We start from the raw sequence: 16,499 nt of genomic DNA, 5'->3' as shown, positions 1-16,499 counted from the left end.
ATTATTGTAAGCAATGTAAATCTGCAAGCAGTTTTTAAAGATAATAATACTTAATAATTTAAGGTGTCTATTAAACCTGATTTGGAACGGATTTACCTCAGCAAGAATGTTAAGATGTGCTTTGAGACTGACAACTTATCTGATGCATCACCTACTATTTTTGCTTCGATGGTGTGTAACTTGTTTCTTTTTTGAACAGCATATATATCTTTCTAACAGCAATAAGAGTCTTATTTTTATCACATTATATGCACATATAATTCAAAGATCTTCTGAACGACTTATTAGATTGGTATTTAGTAATATATTTATTTATTGCAGGGAATCCTTTATGTGGATAGTGCTGTAATTGGATGGAAAGCAATTGCTGATGCCTGGTTGGCAAGTCGACCTTCTCAACAGTACCATGTGAGAGATTAAAATAACATTAATACATTTCTGTTTGACTCTGATTAAAGAAAACTAACGAAAAAAACAACATTTATGTTTTTTTTTTGTATTAAAAAAAAAAAAAAAAATTTCACACATCACAAACAAAACATAGCATAATGTTTTTAAATTTTCACAATTTTTATGTCCAAATTTTGTCCTTAAAAGCAATAATTAACTGTTATTGAACAACCATTATTAAACCAAAGCCAACTCAGTTAGTACATATTTTTGTTGATTTGTGACGCCATACTACGTACATAGCTCAAGATGTGTAAGCCGATGAACAAGTTTCACTCATAGTGAGTAAAGAGTTATAGCTTTTTTTTTATGCTCACTAACCAGAATATACCAAGGAGAAGTTAAAATAAGTACTAAAGCAAACCAGCAAATTAGAATTTGCACTGTTGCAAATGTAAAAATTGGGTTACCCTCCCGAACTTTCGCAGGTGTTTTAATGTTGCAAGGAATTCAAAAAGTTGCATGATACTTTATTTGTGCTACCGAACACAACAATACTTTTTTACTTTATGTTTAAACAAGGTGATGGTAGAAACTAAGTATGTTCTTTACCTTTATAGCAAAAAAATAATTCCCAAGAATATAATGATAGTTTTTAACATGTGAAAATAGGTAAAGAAATACTACTACTTTTAAAATACAAAAATTATTTAAAACTGCGTTTTGTTTTCACTTTTTTTAGAAATCTACACATTTTATTGTGTATAATCATTAAACATTTTAAACAATTTAATGCTACCAAATTAAATGAAAACACCCTCTTAAGATATTAAGTTTTATACCCTTTTAATACTTGTAATTTCTTTTTCAAATGATCAACTTATCACTTATCTATAACTGTGAAATTAAACTAACTGCGAAGTATTTATTTCAAAACATTATTAAAATTAATCTCAGACACTCGCATGAGATATAATTAAGTTAATTTGGTCAGCATTTCCTCATTGCATTCATTGAGGATGCTTTTGTTTACATTCCCGCTGAATTATGTGACACAAGTTAGTAACTTACTGAACAGAAAGTCCTTGTGGACACTTCCATGGTTGCGACCGCAATACTACTTTGACCTTAAATATCTTGAGAACCAAAGCTCACGCATAAAAAAATTCACGCAGTTCATATATTTACACTACAATGAACAATTTATGCTCAACTTGTTATCAATCGTTAGTTCTCCTTTAAAATAAAGAGAATGTATGTATGTAGAGAATGTATGCTTACTATTTGTACTGAGTTTATAAATTCAAAGATATTTTTTTCAAATTTGGGTTAAGGTAAAAACTATATAACAAAGGCTGATTCATATTATCTAGTAGACAGTTCCTGTAGTGCCATAAAGAACCTAAGTATTTTGTTACAAAATCATCAAACATCAATAACCAACAATGACCAACATTTTTTTTTAGACATTACAGCGTGCTTTCAACAAGATTGTGGATCGAATTATTCTCTTTGTACAAGAAGAGGCTGAGTATGTTTGTTTATAATGCTCACTTTCTGTCTGTCTTTGAGTAAAAAATGATTGGAGCAAGTAGCAATAAGGGAATTCCCATTGATTCTTTTGACAGGCTAATGCTAATTCCCATGGATTGACTGCACATTTTGGAGGTTCTTCCCACTAGTAGTAATTTCAGCTATTTTTATATTACACTATTTGAACTTGTCAAAGTTTACCTGTTAGTTTTACAATGACTTACGATCTTAGGTTATTTATTAAATCCAAACACTTAAGCTGTGCTAATTGTTGACAGCGTCTGCATAACTCTTTTTCTTCCAACATTTTCCGGTACTTTGTAGGACTTGGCGTTGATTATTTTGTAACTCTGGCATGTCAGGAAGTGTGATTAGTTCATTCTAAATGCTGCTGTGCTACATGTTTTGTTACATGGTGTAGTTTTTGCAAATAACATTTTGAGAAGTTTGAATTGGTCACAATATTTTTTATAGAATGTGTATTCAGCTTTCCGACTGTACTCTAATGTCTTCATGCCTTAGCATGTTATCTTCTCTGTTAAAGGTAATATGACATTTTGTTATGCTCATATGGTCTGTTTGTTAAACACTTGTGTTGATAATTTAATTTGTATATTTTTTTAGGAGCGTGAAGACATAGCAGGAGATTTGCATATTGAACGATTGTTTTTGTTTGCTATAATCTGGGCGTTTGGTGGATTGTTAGTGCATGACTTGGATAAAAAGGAGTTCAACTCGTTATTACTATCTTTAACAAATGCGTAAGTTCGTTGTTGTAACATCATCAATTATATTGATATGATTGATTGCTACTTAAATGTAAAAAGAATTGGTGACAAGGGTTGTATGTGGAGTACAATACTTTACATGGAAAAAAAATTTCCAGAGCAACGCAACTGTACTTTTTTTGCCAGTAACTGTCCCACAACGATGTATTCAGTACATAAAATATTTAAATGTTTAAATTTAACCTGATATGTAATCTCAATTTAATATTATGTAGACTACCTGACGATGACGATGGAATATCAGTATTTGATTATTACGTTGATGAAGCTGGTGAATGGGACACGTGGGATACCAGGTAAATACTGCTTAGGTTCTCTGTTTTAAAATTTTATCTATCAAATGACTGTTTTTCTATTTCTGTATTAGAAGAAGTATCGAAAACTGGCATTAGATAGTTGTGGATGTGCAAAAAATAGTTAATTTCTATGGTTACGTCCAAGGTTTTGGTTAAGGTCATCTGAATATTGTTTGAGTACATTTTTAGATTAAATGAAGTTGGTATTAATGATTCTATTGATATGTTTGGTGATGTGTTTGTTGACACGGTAGAAACAGTAAGTAAAATTTTCATCTATTCGAATTTGTTGATGTTATTAAGAATGTGCTTAGGTCTTAACTTTTGATTTCTGGGTTTTTTAGTTACAAACAAAGTTCCTGTTGGATTTGTTAATGTCAAATGGCAATAACACATTACTTGTTGGATCACGCTGTACTGGAAAGAGTAGTCTTGTTGAAAGCTTCCTACAAAAGCAAAGTATATTTTGTTATGCTTTTGTCTAAATGTTACTGTATTGTATTGGTCTAGATTTCTTCCTTGCCACACAAGTAAGGATACAATCAATAATGAAGTTTAGCATGTCCCTTTTTAAACATGATATAAAAGACAAAAGAGCTGTATTTCTTGTTGACATTGTTCTCTAACTTTTTATAATTTGTAAGGTTTACTTCTGATAAAACATTTTACCAGAGCACTCACACCATTCCTAGATTTTGTAGAGAATTTAGTTTAAATTGGCAGTTTAGTGATTTGCAATTTGCGATTTGTGGTATGTTAATTGCCAGGTGTTTATAAAGAAAACATAAATTTCCAGAAAATTTGTAAAGCCATGTATTATTTGACATGGAGAAGGGGGAAAGCTATTCAAAAAATTTGTTTACCTCCCTAGGTGGCAAAGATTTTGTATTGAGAAAAGTTGCCTTCACAAATGCTACAAATGCCACGTTTTTGCAAAAATATCTAGATGCTTCGCTGTATCACCGCCAAGGTTAGAGATGGGTTTTTTTTGTATGTTGGGTAACATATAAAAGGTATATAGTGAATAATACAATGTCTTGCTGTAAACAGGGATAATTTCTACTATATATACTAAGAAAACGAATTTGTAGGGTTTCGATACGGGATGAGAAACAACAAAATGTTGAAGCTGTGCATTGATGATTTACACCTACCAAACTATGACATATGCAATCAGCAATCAGTTAATCAGCTATTGAGGCAATTAATGGACCGAAACATCATTTACACTAATGGAAATCAATGTAAAAAAAAGTATATTGAAGGGTTTCACGTAATTGCTACAATGAATCCATTTACCGAGAAAGCTAATAAACAAAAATATTCGCAGTTACTGGTTTGTTGATTAATTTTTCATTAAATTATATTACGTAAATGACATACCTTAATTTGTAATGTTACCTGTTCATTATTTTTAACAAAATTAAGCAAAAAAAAAGATGATTAAATTTAATTTATCTTGGTAAAATTTAGTAACATTAAAGTCGAGTTAAAATTACTTTTTTTTTCAATCAGATATGGAGAGAGGTTATCAGACATTAGTGTTTAGCATTTTTTCTTCTTTTATGTCAATTTGTTCACTTGTTGGTTTATGACTAGTAATTTTCAATGAAATATTTAGGGAAAGTTTTGCACCATACACATGCCGTTGTTGAATGAGAAACAAATCTACAGCATTACAACAACATTATTAGAAGCAAACATGACTTCGTACCAAGGTCTCGGCTTACCACAATCATTATGCAATCAAATTGTTAATGCATCCACCAAACTTTTGATGAACATATGTCAGATGTTTAATAGCTCAAACTCAGATTTGCAATGTCCTTACTTGTTCAATGTGGGAGATTTATCAAGAGTATTTCAGGTGGGAATAATTTATAGAATTGTTAGGTCTTTACCATGCAAATGCAGTTTCAGTTTATACCTTTGGCGTAGGGTATAATTTCTCTGTACAGATAGACAAAGCAGTTACCATATAGGAGTGCTAAATATAACAGGTCAAATGTGTCTTTTTTAAATTTGTTAGCTGATTTTTCCATTTTATGGTTGATTTTAGTTGCCTGATAGTTAGAGTAATAAACCTCTAAATGTATTGTGAATAGTACCACAGCAAGCTATTTTAATTTCAGATACTACAGCAATGTCCTGAAGAACTTCGTGTTGATGAAGATAATAAGTATTTCCAAACATTTTGGTATCATGAAACCAAACATGTATTTTTGGATAGAATTTCAAAGAAGAAAGATATAGATTGGTTTAATGAAACATTAAATGAAATTTTGGCCAAGGTAGAAGTTGTTTCTGTTGTCTATTTGTATATTGCACAACCTAGGGTTGATATTTTATAATTCTGGATTTCAAATTCCATAAAAGTCAAGCGACAAGTTTTTTTTATTCTTTAAGGATTGTTATGATTGCACTTGATGTGCCACTTAATTTGCTATTATTTGCCAACTTAATGAAAAAATGGTCTTCAACAAAAGCCAAAATTGTTTGTTCACGAATATTCTTACAATTTTTTTAATGCATTATCTAGACTTTTATGATCTCAGTTTGTCTCGCTTTTGTTCTGTATTTTTTTTTTTTTGAAAATCTTACCTGATAACTGAAAAACACATTTGATAATTGGATGTTTTTTATGTTAGTTACAGTAAGTAATCTTTAATGTAAATTGTGACTATATAATTCAAAGTTGGATATCCTCATGTATATTCTCTTTCTTTGCGTGTTCTTTCTCGGTTTCTTTTAATTTTTATAATTGCTTCCTCCTTATTGCAAAAGCATTCCTTTGAACATTTTAAAGCCTTTTTTTCTAGGAGTGCTTTTAGGTAAATTATTAAAATTTCTTCTATTCATTAATAAGTTTCCGTAAGAACCACAACAACTGTGTCGTAAACATGTATGTTTTGCACAAATTATATTTTTTAAGGTAGTTTTTTATTTCCAGAACTTCGAAAGTGTACAAACTACCAGCTCTCACAATGATGTCATGATCTCTTTTAGGACTTTTCGCTACAGTTGAAAGACAATCCAATATTTACTACTTTCTCGCCAGATGCTCATTTACGAAATCAAAGACAACTCAATTCCAACAAGCGAGAAAGAAAGGTATTATCTCAGCATTGAAAATGCTAAAAAATATATTTTATTAATGGATATCTCCTCTAAATCTGCAAGACCACTAACTAACTTGATTACTTTTTGAAAGGTCGCAGCTAGCATTGTGCATCTGTTGCTTTGTTTAACATGTGTTGTTTTGTTTTACTTAGTGTTTAATATTTTATCGTAGCAAGTTGCATTTCATCAACGATTAACAACGATTAAAGATGTAAATGAATGTTTGGAAAGTTTCAAATATCGTTATGTCAGTGAGAAAAACGAACAATTGGATGTAATATTACATGATTTCAATTCTTGTGAAATTATTAAAACACACAGAATTTTGTCCTGTGGAAACAGGTAATCAACCATTTAGGATTTTTGTAATTTAAACAAAATTTGTGGTTGTTTTATCCATGTTTATTTGCGTTGGCCTTTTAGTCTTCACTATTTTACGAGATACTGAAACTTCTAGAAAAATTCTGATTTCTTTCGTCTATAGGAAATATCACTTTACCGAATTTAATTTGATGGGCACAACAAAACACTTCTCCTATGTGAAAAACAAATCATGTGGAAACAATGCGATATCTCTGTCAGAGAGTTAAAAATTATTTCTTTTTCACAACATCAGATGCAGTACATTAAGCAAGTGTCTTAACACAGAATACAGAATACTTTGATTGTTATTGTATATGTGATTTGACAGCTGAAAACTCTGTGATTTAGGTTTTAGAGTTCTATGCTATTTTTGTCTAAAAATCATTTTGGTATATGTCATGTCTGTTGTAGAGGAAATATGATCGCAGTTACCAGTGAAGTCGAGCAGATGAGTGCTATTTTAAAATTAACAATTTTCATGCTTGGATATCATCAGCAAATCATAGATTCTTCAAGCACCACCAGCTTCCTACAAGGTTTACGTATGGTTGCAAGGATGGCAGGATGTGAACAGGAGAATGTGTGCATTATTTTAAAGGTGTGTTATCTGTTTATTGATGCATTATGAATCTGTGCAGTGTACAGCATATTTCCATATGTTTATGGATTGATTAACACATTGGATATTCATAAGTGTTTTTTGCCAATAGGCAGAATACTTTTCAAGTAGATTTAATAATTTTAATGTAAATTTTTTGTTAAACTGGTTCAATATTTCAGTTTGGAAAACAGCACAGTACTGCATTAAAAGCATTTACTTTTTGGAAATTTGTTTGGAAAGTCTTTATTCATCCTTAGAAAATGAGTCATATTAAATAACTGTAAACACAAAAAGCTGAAATTAATACTAAACGAGCTTATTAAAAATTGACCTGTTTGGACTAAATATCAGAAAAGTAGATGCCACTTAACGTTTAATTTTTTCTTCTTTTTTTTTTAAGGCCAATGACATCAATACTCCATTTTCTTTGGAAGCACTTCATAGTCTAATGTCACTTGGAGAATATGCACCTTTGTTTAGCGATACAGAGTTGAATAGTCTGTTAGCAGTAAGTTATATTTTATTTTCCATAAACAAAAAACAGTTCAATGTGTGATATTTGAGTTAGGCCTCTTTTGTATAAAAACGGGAAACTCAATCCAGAAAATTATTACGCCTGATCGAGATCCCGAAAATGTGAAAGAAAACCCCAATTAGTAAGCGCATTAACATTGTCCGTTTTAGCCTTGGTTAATACAGGGAACTCAGTCTACCAAGGTCTCAGGCAAATAGGCCGGTATCTGGGTTGGACGGGACGGAATGGATGATTCATCAATTTCAAAAAAAGCGAAATAAAACAATTGATTTGTCTTGAAAATCAATAATATCGCTATTTACTTTTTTCTGTTCATGGAAGCCATATTTCTTTACATTTGTGAACAACTTTTTTATTTTCCTGCTATACTTTTCTCATGTAAACCTATGGCAACGAGTGACAGATATTAAATTTAAGTTTTCCTGTTCCAATATGATCCTAAGTTCTCTATGCATTGTTTCATGTATTAAATATCAGTAAACTTTCTCCAAAAGTTAGATCTAACAGAATGATAAGCAGAAATGTATGTATAGATTAAATGTTTAAGTGAATTTTTTTTAGGCTTTGCGTCCAACTATCAAGAAAGTAAATTCAAGTTTATTAAGTGAACCAAAACGATTTTTCACGAGCAGTATTAAAAAGAATTTACACGTGGTCATTATCACGTCTCCCGAAGAAAATTTTTTACCATTTCTTCAAAGGTATACATTTTTTCAACTGTTCTGAATTGATCTTAATGTCAATAAGCAGTGCCATTATGAACAAGGCTGCTTTGAAACATAGAAACTTATCAAATATTTTTTTGGTATTTGTATTGTTACTGCGAATGACCAACTAAACTCATGTTTTAGAATATTAGATATTTTGCCCTGCATATTTATTTGAGCGTAGACAGTTATCCGAAAAGAGGTGTTTATTTAAAAGTTGGCGTTTTTTTTTTTTTTTTGAGTTACACACTTTTCCTATTCAAAAACTTTAAAAATAATACTGAGCCCCGGGAGAATGTCAAGCTTTACAAGTGAATGAATTGTCTTAATTGGGTCTTAGTGTTGATTTTTTAGCCTGATCTTTATTAACATCTTCATAAGTTTTCTATGCATGCTTATTCATTTTTGAGTTTTAATTTGATTTTTATAGTATACCAATATAGCTTATTTTTGGAAGGGTTTAGATCAGAAAAACAAAAATAACTAATATAATTTCAACAATATCTTATCTATATCATATTCTTATTTATGGAAAATTTTTTGAGAAAGGGCAATAAATGAAAGGATCAAAATACAAACAAGAAAACCTTTGTGGTTTTAACACTCGTCATTTTATTATAATAAGAACTCATTTTATACCTGCGTCATGAAACCTTGCAGAAACAAAAAAAAAACAATACAAAACTGTTAAAATTTTGAGCAAGTAAACACGTTTTTGCGACAAATTCGTCTTTATCTGGTCCTGCTTTGGTATGTTCTGACGTTCTTTCGAGTGATATTACTTATTTATTGCCTAAATGATTCCAGTCAGTCTTGAATCTCCTGGATCATCTGTCAAGAGTATAGGAGGGTATAGCATCGAGTAAGAAAACACTCGATGTTATATTTTTTATAATTATCATGCTCAATATTATAATTTTTTATATACATTTTTTGCCTTCCGTATATTGCTGACAGGAACCAGGCTGTAGTCTCTTATGCTAGCTCAATTGAAGTTTAATTAAACAACTTGTCCAAGAAAGTGTAAAGTACTGCTCAATATACTGTTTAATATATGGTATGTTTATGGGAATTAAAGTTGGGTAAGTAATTGGAAGCAAATAGAGATTCAGTATGATTTTTGTCTTAGTAAATATCCTGCTATTTTATCGAACTCTTATGTTAACTGGCTACCAGAGGATTCATCAGATCGGCTGCACAATGAGGAGTTATTTTACTTATCTACTGCTGATTTTTGGCATAACTATGAAGAAACATTAAAGTAAGTTCTATTTTCTACCAATTAGTCAACCGTATGTGACCGTGTTAAAAAATAGACCCCCCTTTTTGTGACATTGTGTATTGTTTTATTTCAGTGGCTAATTTTAGATGATAATATCTGGTTACCCGAAATTTAAATTAGATGAGCATATGAGATTAAGACCAACCTTTCTGAGGAAGTGTAAAAGGCCCTGGTATTACAAGTGGTTAACTTAATATTTAGTATTAATCTGGGCGATTTTGGTCTGCCTTTTTGGTGGTTTACCTTGTTGTGGTGTACATTTTTAGTTAGGTATATATATCTATACCTCTGCAAATGTTATGTATATATATCATTTTAAACTGTTTTAGGGACAAAGTATTAAAAACATTGCAAGATGTACATTTTGTTTTTACAAACAAATCAAAAAGAAACGATGTCACCCAAAAAGACAGTTCATCAAAACAATCTGACATGCTCAGGAACAAGATCTTATCCTCCCTTACTGATGCCCAACATAGCAGTTATAATGTATCTACTTTTAAACAGTTTCTTAAATGTTTTAAATATATTATGGAGAATAGAGTCGACGAATTGCAAAATAAAATGGAGACAAGGAGGTAATTGTGTTTTTTTCTTTGTGTATTGAATTAACGCTAGGAAATTTATCCATGCAAACTTCTTTCTTCCTATCAAACCATTTCACAAATCTATGCTAAGTTTACAACTGTTTTTGCTGTTCTGGGTAACCCAGATTTCCAAGAATGTAGGTAGAGCACTGCCTAATTTTCTATATAAAAATACATATTTTAGCACTTTCTCTGACTTAAGTAAAATCAACTTGTATTGGTTGTTTAAAAATTCAATTTTGAATGTTTTAGATTGGCTCTTGAATGTCTTGCTATTGCAGAAGAAAAAGCTTATGCAATGTCAAAAGAAAAGAATACAATGACTCAACAATATGACGTTTTAGAGAAAGAAACAAAACGCTTATGTGAAGAACTTTTTACAAAATCGTCATTAATTGAAAGATTGAAAGCTAAATATGGTGAGTGCTTTTCACATGTAAGCATTTTTGAGGTAATGTTGTCAGCTTGCCAATATTAACCTTAAATTGAAATGCAGGTTGTTGCCTAAAACAAAACTAATTAAAAAATTTACTTATTATCACAGTATTTTCAATTTCAGTATTTTTAATTTCACAAACAACACAATTAGTTTTGGGTACCACTATCAGATATCTTAACCTACTCAGCAGTAACTCTCATCCGTTATACAGTTAATTATGTTAAATATTATAAAGTTTGTCTCTCTTCGCCTGGATTTTTTTTCCTATCTTTTCAAACGCAGTAATTATAATAAATGTCACCATGTCAGCATAAGGCAGAGGACACATAACCAACCATCTAACGACGTTTTTATTGGTAACATGGCATTCGCTAATGCACAACTGTTTTGGTTGTACAGGATTTCAGTTGCTTGCACATTTTGATTTGCATGATGCACTATAGAAATATGTTAAAAGTGATTTTTTGATTCGAGGTTGTTGTTTGGGTTACAAATAAGCAAAAAATGGGTACCCTCACTAGTTTAGTTTTGGACAGTTTTGTATTTTTCATAGCTGAATTTACACTGAAAATATTTTCACTGGCATGGAATCACACAATAGAAATTTTCTATTTCCCTGCCTTAAGTGGTTTTAAGTTTAACCAAGCGAAGAAGTTCTTAACCGTAACGAAGGAAAAGAAAGTTTACAGTTTTCCTACACAAAACTTGTTAAATAGGAAACGTAGCTGAAGACTTTAGTATGCAGAAACAAATATTTCTATTTTCTTTTAATATATAATATGAAGATGCTGTTTTTAGTGTTGCGGAAAAGGTTAAATAAACAAAACAATTTATTTGGGGTTATGCAAGAAATATTAAAATATTTTGATGAAATAAGTCTTTTGTAAGTTTTGGTATGTTATTTAGGAACAACGACCAGTAGTTTTTGTGCATTTATGGCGCTAATTGATAGTGAAATGGTTGATTCTGATGATGAGTTAACATGGGATGATGATCACGATGAATTGGATGAAGAGTATGAAAGAATACAATCAACCTCCAGAGAAAGACTAAAATCGCTAGGAGAACAAGTTGATGAAATGTTAAATACAGTTGAGCTACTTGAAAAGGAGATGGAATATGCCAAAGAAATGGTATTTGTTTTTTCCTTGTTTCTATTTTACACAACCTAACTTGTTACTAATTAAGATGCCAAAACCCTATTAATGTGCCCTAAGTATTCTTACCACTTGACCAGGATGGCATTATTTATTATTCATCATGAAATCGTAGTACTAACTTAATAAGGAAATTAGAATTTCGCCATATTCATATTGTCTTTTTTGGCTAGCAATTAGAAGAGTGAAATAAAGAATAACTTAACTTAGGGGAGAATTCAATTTTATTTTTTATTTAGCTTAAATCTTTTCAAGTTCAAATCGATCGTGGTTGTATCGAGCGGCTACGAGCATACCAATCACCACCAACATTGGTTGGGACTATTATGGTCATGGTAATGATCCTCTTGAGGCGACCAGAATTTTCTAGTTATGTCACTGTATCAGCAAGAAATGAGAAACATAGGGATGGTAATCTTCTTGTGTCTGAAAGTTCTTTATCAAGAACGAGTTCTGCAAGGTCCAAGAAGTCTAAAACTCCCGTTCAACCTGGTAAGTTTACAGCAATACAAGAAGGTTTTTTCAAACGATAGTGAAGAATTCAATTTTGTGGCGATTGCGTAACCAATTTATTGTGTCGCCACACAACCGTGCAGCATAGTATATTTATATCGAAACAACTAAAAGCTTTGATATATTTACTGCATTCTTTTTGTTAAGTCATATTTGTTGTTAATAATAGTGACACGAAAAAAATAACGTTCCTTGTTACCAGTAACCCTTTTTTGTTGCTGTCAAAATTCATTTTGTATCTTGTTACTTGTTACATGATGTTGTAAGTTACAAAAGAACATAATAAAGCATGTTGAATTCTAAAAGCTACACAAGTCACAGAAGTAACAGGCGATAGTAATAAACATATATTTGTTGCATTGAAAAAACTTTTTTATAGCACTGTGACGTATCACATTGACTTAATTATCTTCTCAATCTTTCTTTTTTTGACTTATTCATAATGGTTCTTTATTTAGCCATATCTAAAGATGGCAAGGTTGATCGAAAAATTTGGAAAACAATTCAACAGATTATGCAAGATTCGCAAAAATTTTGCGAGCTAATGAACACATACAATTGGTGTCAGGGTGTGTCTGATGACGTCATGAATACAGTTGTATCATTTTTTGCTCCTGGTGAAGAAATTCCATTGATAGCAAGAGAAGACCCAGTAACACCTAATAAATCAGGTTTGAAATTTTTTTAGCATTAAATCTTTTAAGGTTGCTTAAATTGTAAATGTAGCACAATCCTGTTCATAATCTTTTTCAAAAAGGCCTTTGCCAATCCGCAGCACCTACTGAATGCTCCACAACTAGTTGTGTGTGCACCATCTTCGAAATTTGACTCCTTTTCTGATAAAATTTTGAACAAGGCTGTACCTAAAAGGCCTGCGAAAAAAAATAATAAGTGGGTTGCAAGTTAATAAATGATTTTTCTCATCCCATCTAAGGCTTAAAATTCAGAACAAAAAAGTTGCGTTAATTTTTTTTAAACTACTATTTTAGTTTTTTATTAGGTTCTTTCATGCTCTGAAAGTGCATCAAAACTGATACATTATAAAAATGGCGCATGAAAGATGCGGGTGTTTTACATTCTTGTCTTATTTCCTCTTGTGCGTTGGAAACAGCTTCCTTTCTTTTCTATTGTAACTATAGCTATAGATAGCATTAGCATTTGGTCTTTTTGCAAGTCCTTATGTTTTAGATGCAGGTATATCGTTGCAAGCTGCTCGTTTTTCGTCAGAAGATGCTGCTCAAATTGTTGAGTATGTTCAAAAAGTGATTCATTTTACTCGCAAATACAAACCATACATTCGCACAAGAAATCAGTTGAATAAGTTGAAGGTTCAAAAAAAAGAAAGAGAGGAAAAGTTAATGCAAGCAAATCTTCAGGAAGAAAATGAGAAGTTGAAGTCTGTGGTAATTATAATTTTCTCTTTTTGAAGATAAATAGATCCAAGATGCAACGAGTTTATCGACAAAATCTTCTGCTCGTATTATTCTAGAACATATAAATTGGGTGTCAGTAGAAAAAAAATAGAGTTTCCACAATTAAAGTTTTCCAAAGTATTAAACGTTTTCTGTAAAATGGTTAAAAATGCCTATAGCTAAGATTTGTTGGATATTTAGTCATTTTGATGAAAAATAATTATTAATAATTCACTCTGTGTTACCGCTATATGTTTATTGCATTTAGCCAGTGGAAATTGATGCATTGAAAGATTTAAATGAGGACGATATAGGAAAACTTCAGTTGGAATTAGCCACACTACAACAGCAGTTCGATGAATGCTCCATGAGCAAACATCAATTACAAGAAAAGATTCTAATGTTTTCAAACTTGTTAGATAATACAACCACACTATTAAACAGGTATAAATATCTACCAGTTGTCTCATTTTTATATGCAGTTTTTTTTGTGGTGTGTTTAACACTATATAGTACACTACATATGTAGTTGGTCCACTACATCCAGAAAAAACCTTGACTAGAACTACTCGCGCAATGCACATGCATGCCATAAACACACCATAAGATTTACATGGTGGATGACAGTCCTCTTACTGATGTATAAGGTCAAGATGAAGCTTTTCTCTGAGTAACCTTACCGACAGTTTGTTTTGATAGGATATAATTATGTTATTTAAAAATAATGGTGATAGGATATAATTGTGAAGAAGCAAGAAAAAAAATGTATCCCAAGCATTTTGAAAATTTTTAAAAAACATTTTTAAATTTATTATAGTATGAAACCCTTTCAAGATTCTTGGCTTTTATTTTGTGATACCTTCTCTAATGAATCGAGCATCATCACGGATGCGATATTGTCTTCAACTTACTCTTGCTATTGTGGAATTCTAAATGCTGATATGAGGTTAGTGAAACAGGAGTATTGTGAAGTTAAGAGTTAAAGTAATAATGAAGACAATTTGTTTGTGCAGTAAAGCTTTTATCATGGGATGTAACGATAAGCAACATGTACAAGTCTTAACATATGTGCTCTAGCCATTTTAACAATCATAGGATATATAACCTAAAACTTTTCAAGTACTGTGCCCCATCATCTGTAGTGATATCAAAGCATAGCCTTTGATTGTGCGGAACTTAACCTTGTTCTAGATTAATATCATTTTATGATGCAATTTACAGATATGACGCCATACATGACGTTTTGTCAGTATGCAGCAAGAATAGACTTTCTGATAAAGACCAAAATGCTGTGGAGCAGACATCTTTGGTTTCATTTTTAAATAAAGAGGTGTGTTCAGTGTGTTTCTGTATGCTATTTCTAAGAGGATGTAGAAGTACTCTCCTCTTTAATTATGTCTACTTTGTAAAGAAAAAGTTTCACTGTGTTCGTGTCAGAAGCTTAAGAGGAGAGGAACCTCTTTATTAAATATCAGTTCAAGTCTGTCATTACGTCTGCGGCGTATTGTAAACTTTTTCTTTTTTGCGCAAATTAGGTTTACCCTAACAAACGTTTGTATTAGTGGTCTTTTTTTAAAAAGCAAACAAAAAAAATTTGAATCAGTGTTTTTTTCCAATATTATAGATTGACATCATGGAATTCAGTCTAGTTTATCCCTCAGCTGATAAAATGTTGGTAGATCTGTTCTTTATGACAGCAGAAATGAAATGCATCAATGGCTGGCCTTTGTTGTGTGATCCATGCAATGTTGGGGTATTCCTGTTAAAAAAGATGTTTCCAAACATAATTGTTATTTCTTTTACTGTGAGTGGGTTTTTTAAGTTGTTTGCATGCTCTTTTTAGAATGTTAAATAGGGTATAACCAAAAATAATTTAAAAACAATTTTTTGAATAGTTGCTTTTTACTTTTTTTTGTTTAAAAATTATTCTAGATCCTTGATTACTTTTATCAGTGTAGACATTAGACACTTTTAATCTGTCTTGTTAACTTACCAAAGTAGCTAAGTGTAAACAATGCTAAAAACAGCTAGTTGGTCACACTCAATAGGCGCATGACACGACCTAGCTACAGGCAGGCAATTTGCAGGTCGAAACAGGACTTTTTATTTGGAATAGATTGTTTGGTATTTCTCATATTTGGTCTGTTATAGTATCTTCTATAAAGGTTTTAGTTTTTAGTTTAAACTGTTTTACCATAGACCAAAAGTCAGCCTTACTGTTTATAAAAACTAGGTTCCAATAAAAAGAAGGATAGGGTTTGTTTACACTGTCGTTACGTAATGCTTAGAAAGTTAATTATTTTAATATGGATATTTTAATGTGATTTTCTTCAAGTCATTTTTTAAAGGAATTTTAAAAAACAGAACAAAGATGTAATGCCAGGTAGATAACACACACTTTTTTATTATGGGAGGTAGTCTAAATTCTTTAAAATTCCCAGACCCAGTATTTACCCAAGTCATTCCTACACGCTCTTGGCTAATTTGTATTTTGTAAGTTATGCGTGGTTTTTCACATTATTTTAAATTTCTAGGACCTGGACTTTATGTTAGAAGACGTGTTGCAGCAAGGGAATCACGTGGTAGTGACAGATGTGAATGTCAAAGGACTGGAATCAAATGCAACCATGATTTCTTTACTTAAATGTTATCATTTATTTCAGTCTTTAAACACAGTGTTTAAAATAATGGTTAGTCTTTACTTTGTATCCTTGCGAGAAAAAAGTTTTACTTTTTAGTTTATCCATAATAAGTGGATATGGTTTAAGTACCAACT

General features: G+C 31.2%; 1 protein-coding gene across 2 annotated transcripts in view; it reads left to right on the top strand.

Annotated features, from left to right (window-relative positions):
• Positions 1–16,499, top strand: part of LOC130645276 (dynein axonemal heavy chain 5-like) — a 55,036-nt gene that overhangs the window by 26,503 nt on the left and 12,034 nt on the right. For both annotated transcript variants that reach the window (XM_057451205.1, XM_057451203.1), the window contains 29 exons: positions 64–171; positions 322–408; positions 1,857–1,921; positions 2,398–2,467; positions 2,548–2,684; positions 2,927–3,007; positions 3,197–3,266; positions 3,352–3,466; positions 3,879–3,977; positions 4,099–4,343; positions 4,629–4,874; positions 5,140–5,298; positions 6,014–6,118; positions 6,300–6,469; positions 6,902–7,088; positions 7,492–7,599; positions 8,188–8,327; positions 9,463–9,594; positions 9,945–10,193; positions 10,455–10,621; positions 11,548–11,774; positions 12,038–12,290; positions 12,770–12,982; positions 13,500–13,714; positions 13,992–14,167; positions 14,541–14,669; positions 14,945–15,053; positions 15,348–15,527; positions 16,258–16,413. In XM_057451205.1, coding sequence (XP_057307188.1) covers positions 64–171; positions 322–408; positions 1,857–1,921; positions 2,398–2,467; positions 2,548–2,684; positions 2,927–3,007; positions 3,197–3,266; positions 3,352–3,466; positions 3,879–3,977; positions 4,099–4,343; positions 4,629–4,874; positions 5,140–5,298; positions 6,014–6,118; positions 6,300–6,469; positions 6,902–7,088; positions 7,492–7,599; positions 8,188–8,327; positions 9,463–9,594; positions 9,945–10,193; positions 10,455–10,621; positions 11,548–11,774; positions 12,038–12,290; positions 12,770–12,982; positions 13,500–13,714; positions 13,992–14,167; positions 14,541–14,669; positions 14,945–15,053; positions 15,348–15,527; positions 16,258–16,413 — 4,398 coding nt within the window. The remainder of the gene's footprint in view (positions 1–63; positions 172–321; positions 409–1,856; positions 1,922–2,397; positions 2,468–2,547; positions 2,685–2,926; positions 3,008–3,196; positions 3,267–3,351; positions 3,467–3,878; positions 3,978–4,098; positions 4,344–4,628; positions 4,875–5,139; positions 5,299–6,013; positions 6,119–6,299; positions 6,470–6,901; positions 7,089–7,491; positions 7,600–8,187; positions 8,328–9,462; positions 9,595–9,944; positions 10,194–10,454; positions 10,622–11,547; positions 11,775–12,037; positions 12,291–12,769; positions 12,983–13,499; positions 13,715–13,991; positions 14,168–14,540; positions 14,670–14,944; positions 15,054–15,347; positions 15,528–16,257; positions 16,414–16,499) is intronic.

Source organism: Hydractinia symbiolongicarpus, chromosome 5 (genome assembly GCF_029227915.1).
Source record: "Hydractinia symbiolongicarpus strain clone_291-10 chromosome 5, HSymV2.1, whole genome shotgun sequence".
In the NCBI taxonomy this organism is placed as follows: Eukaryota; Metazoa; Cnidaria; class Hydrozoa; order Anthoathecata; family Hydractiniidae; genus Hydractinia; species Hydractinia symbiolongicarpus.
This window is presented reverse-complemented; position numbering and strand designations above follow the sequence as displayed.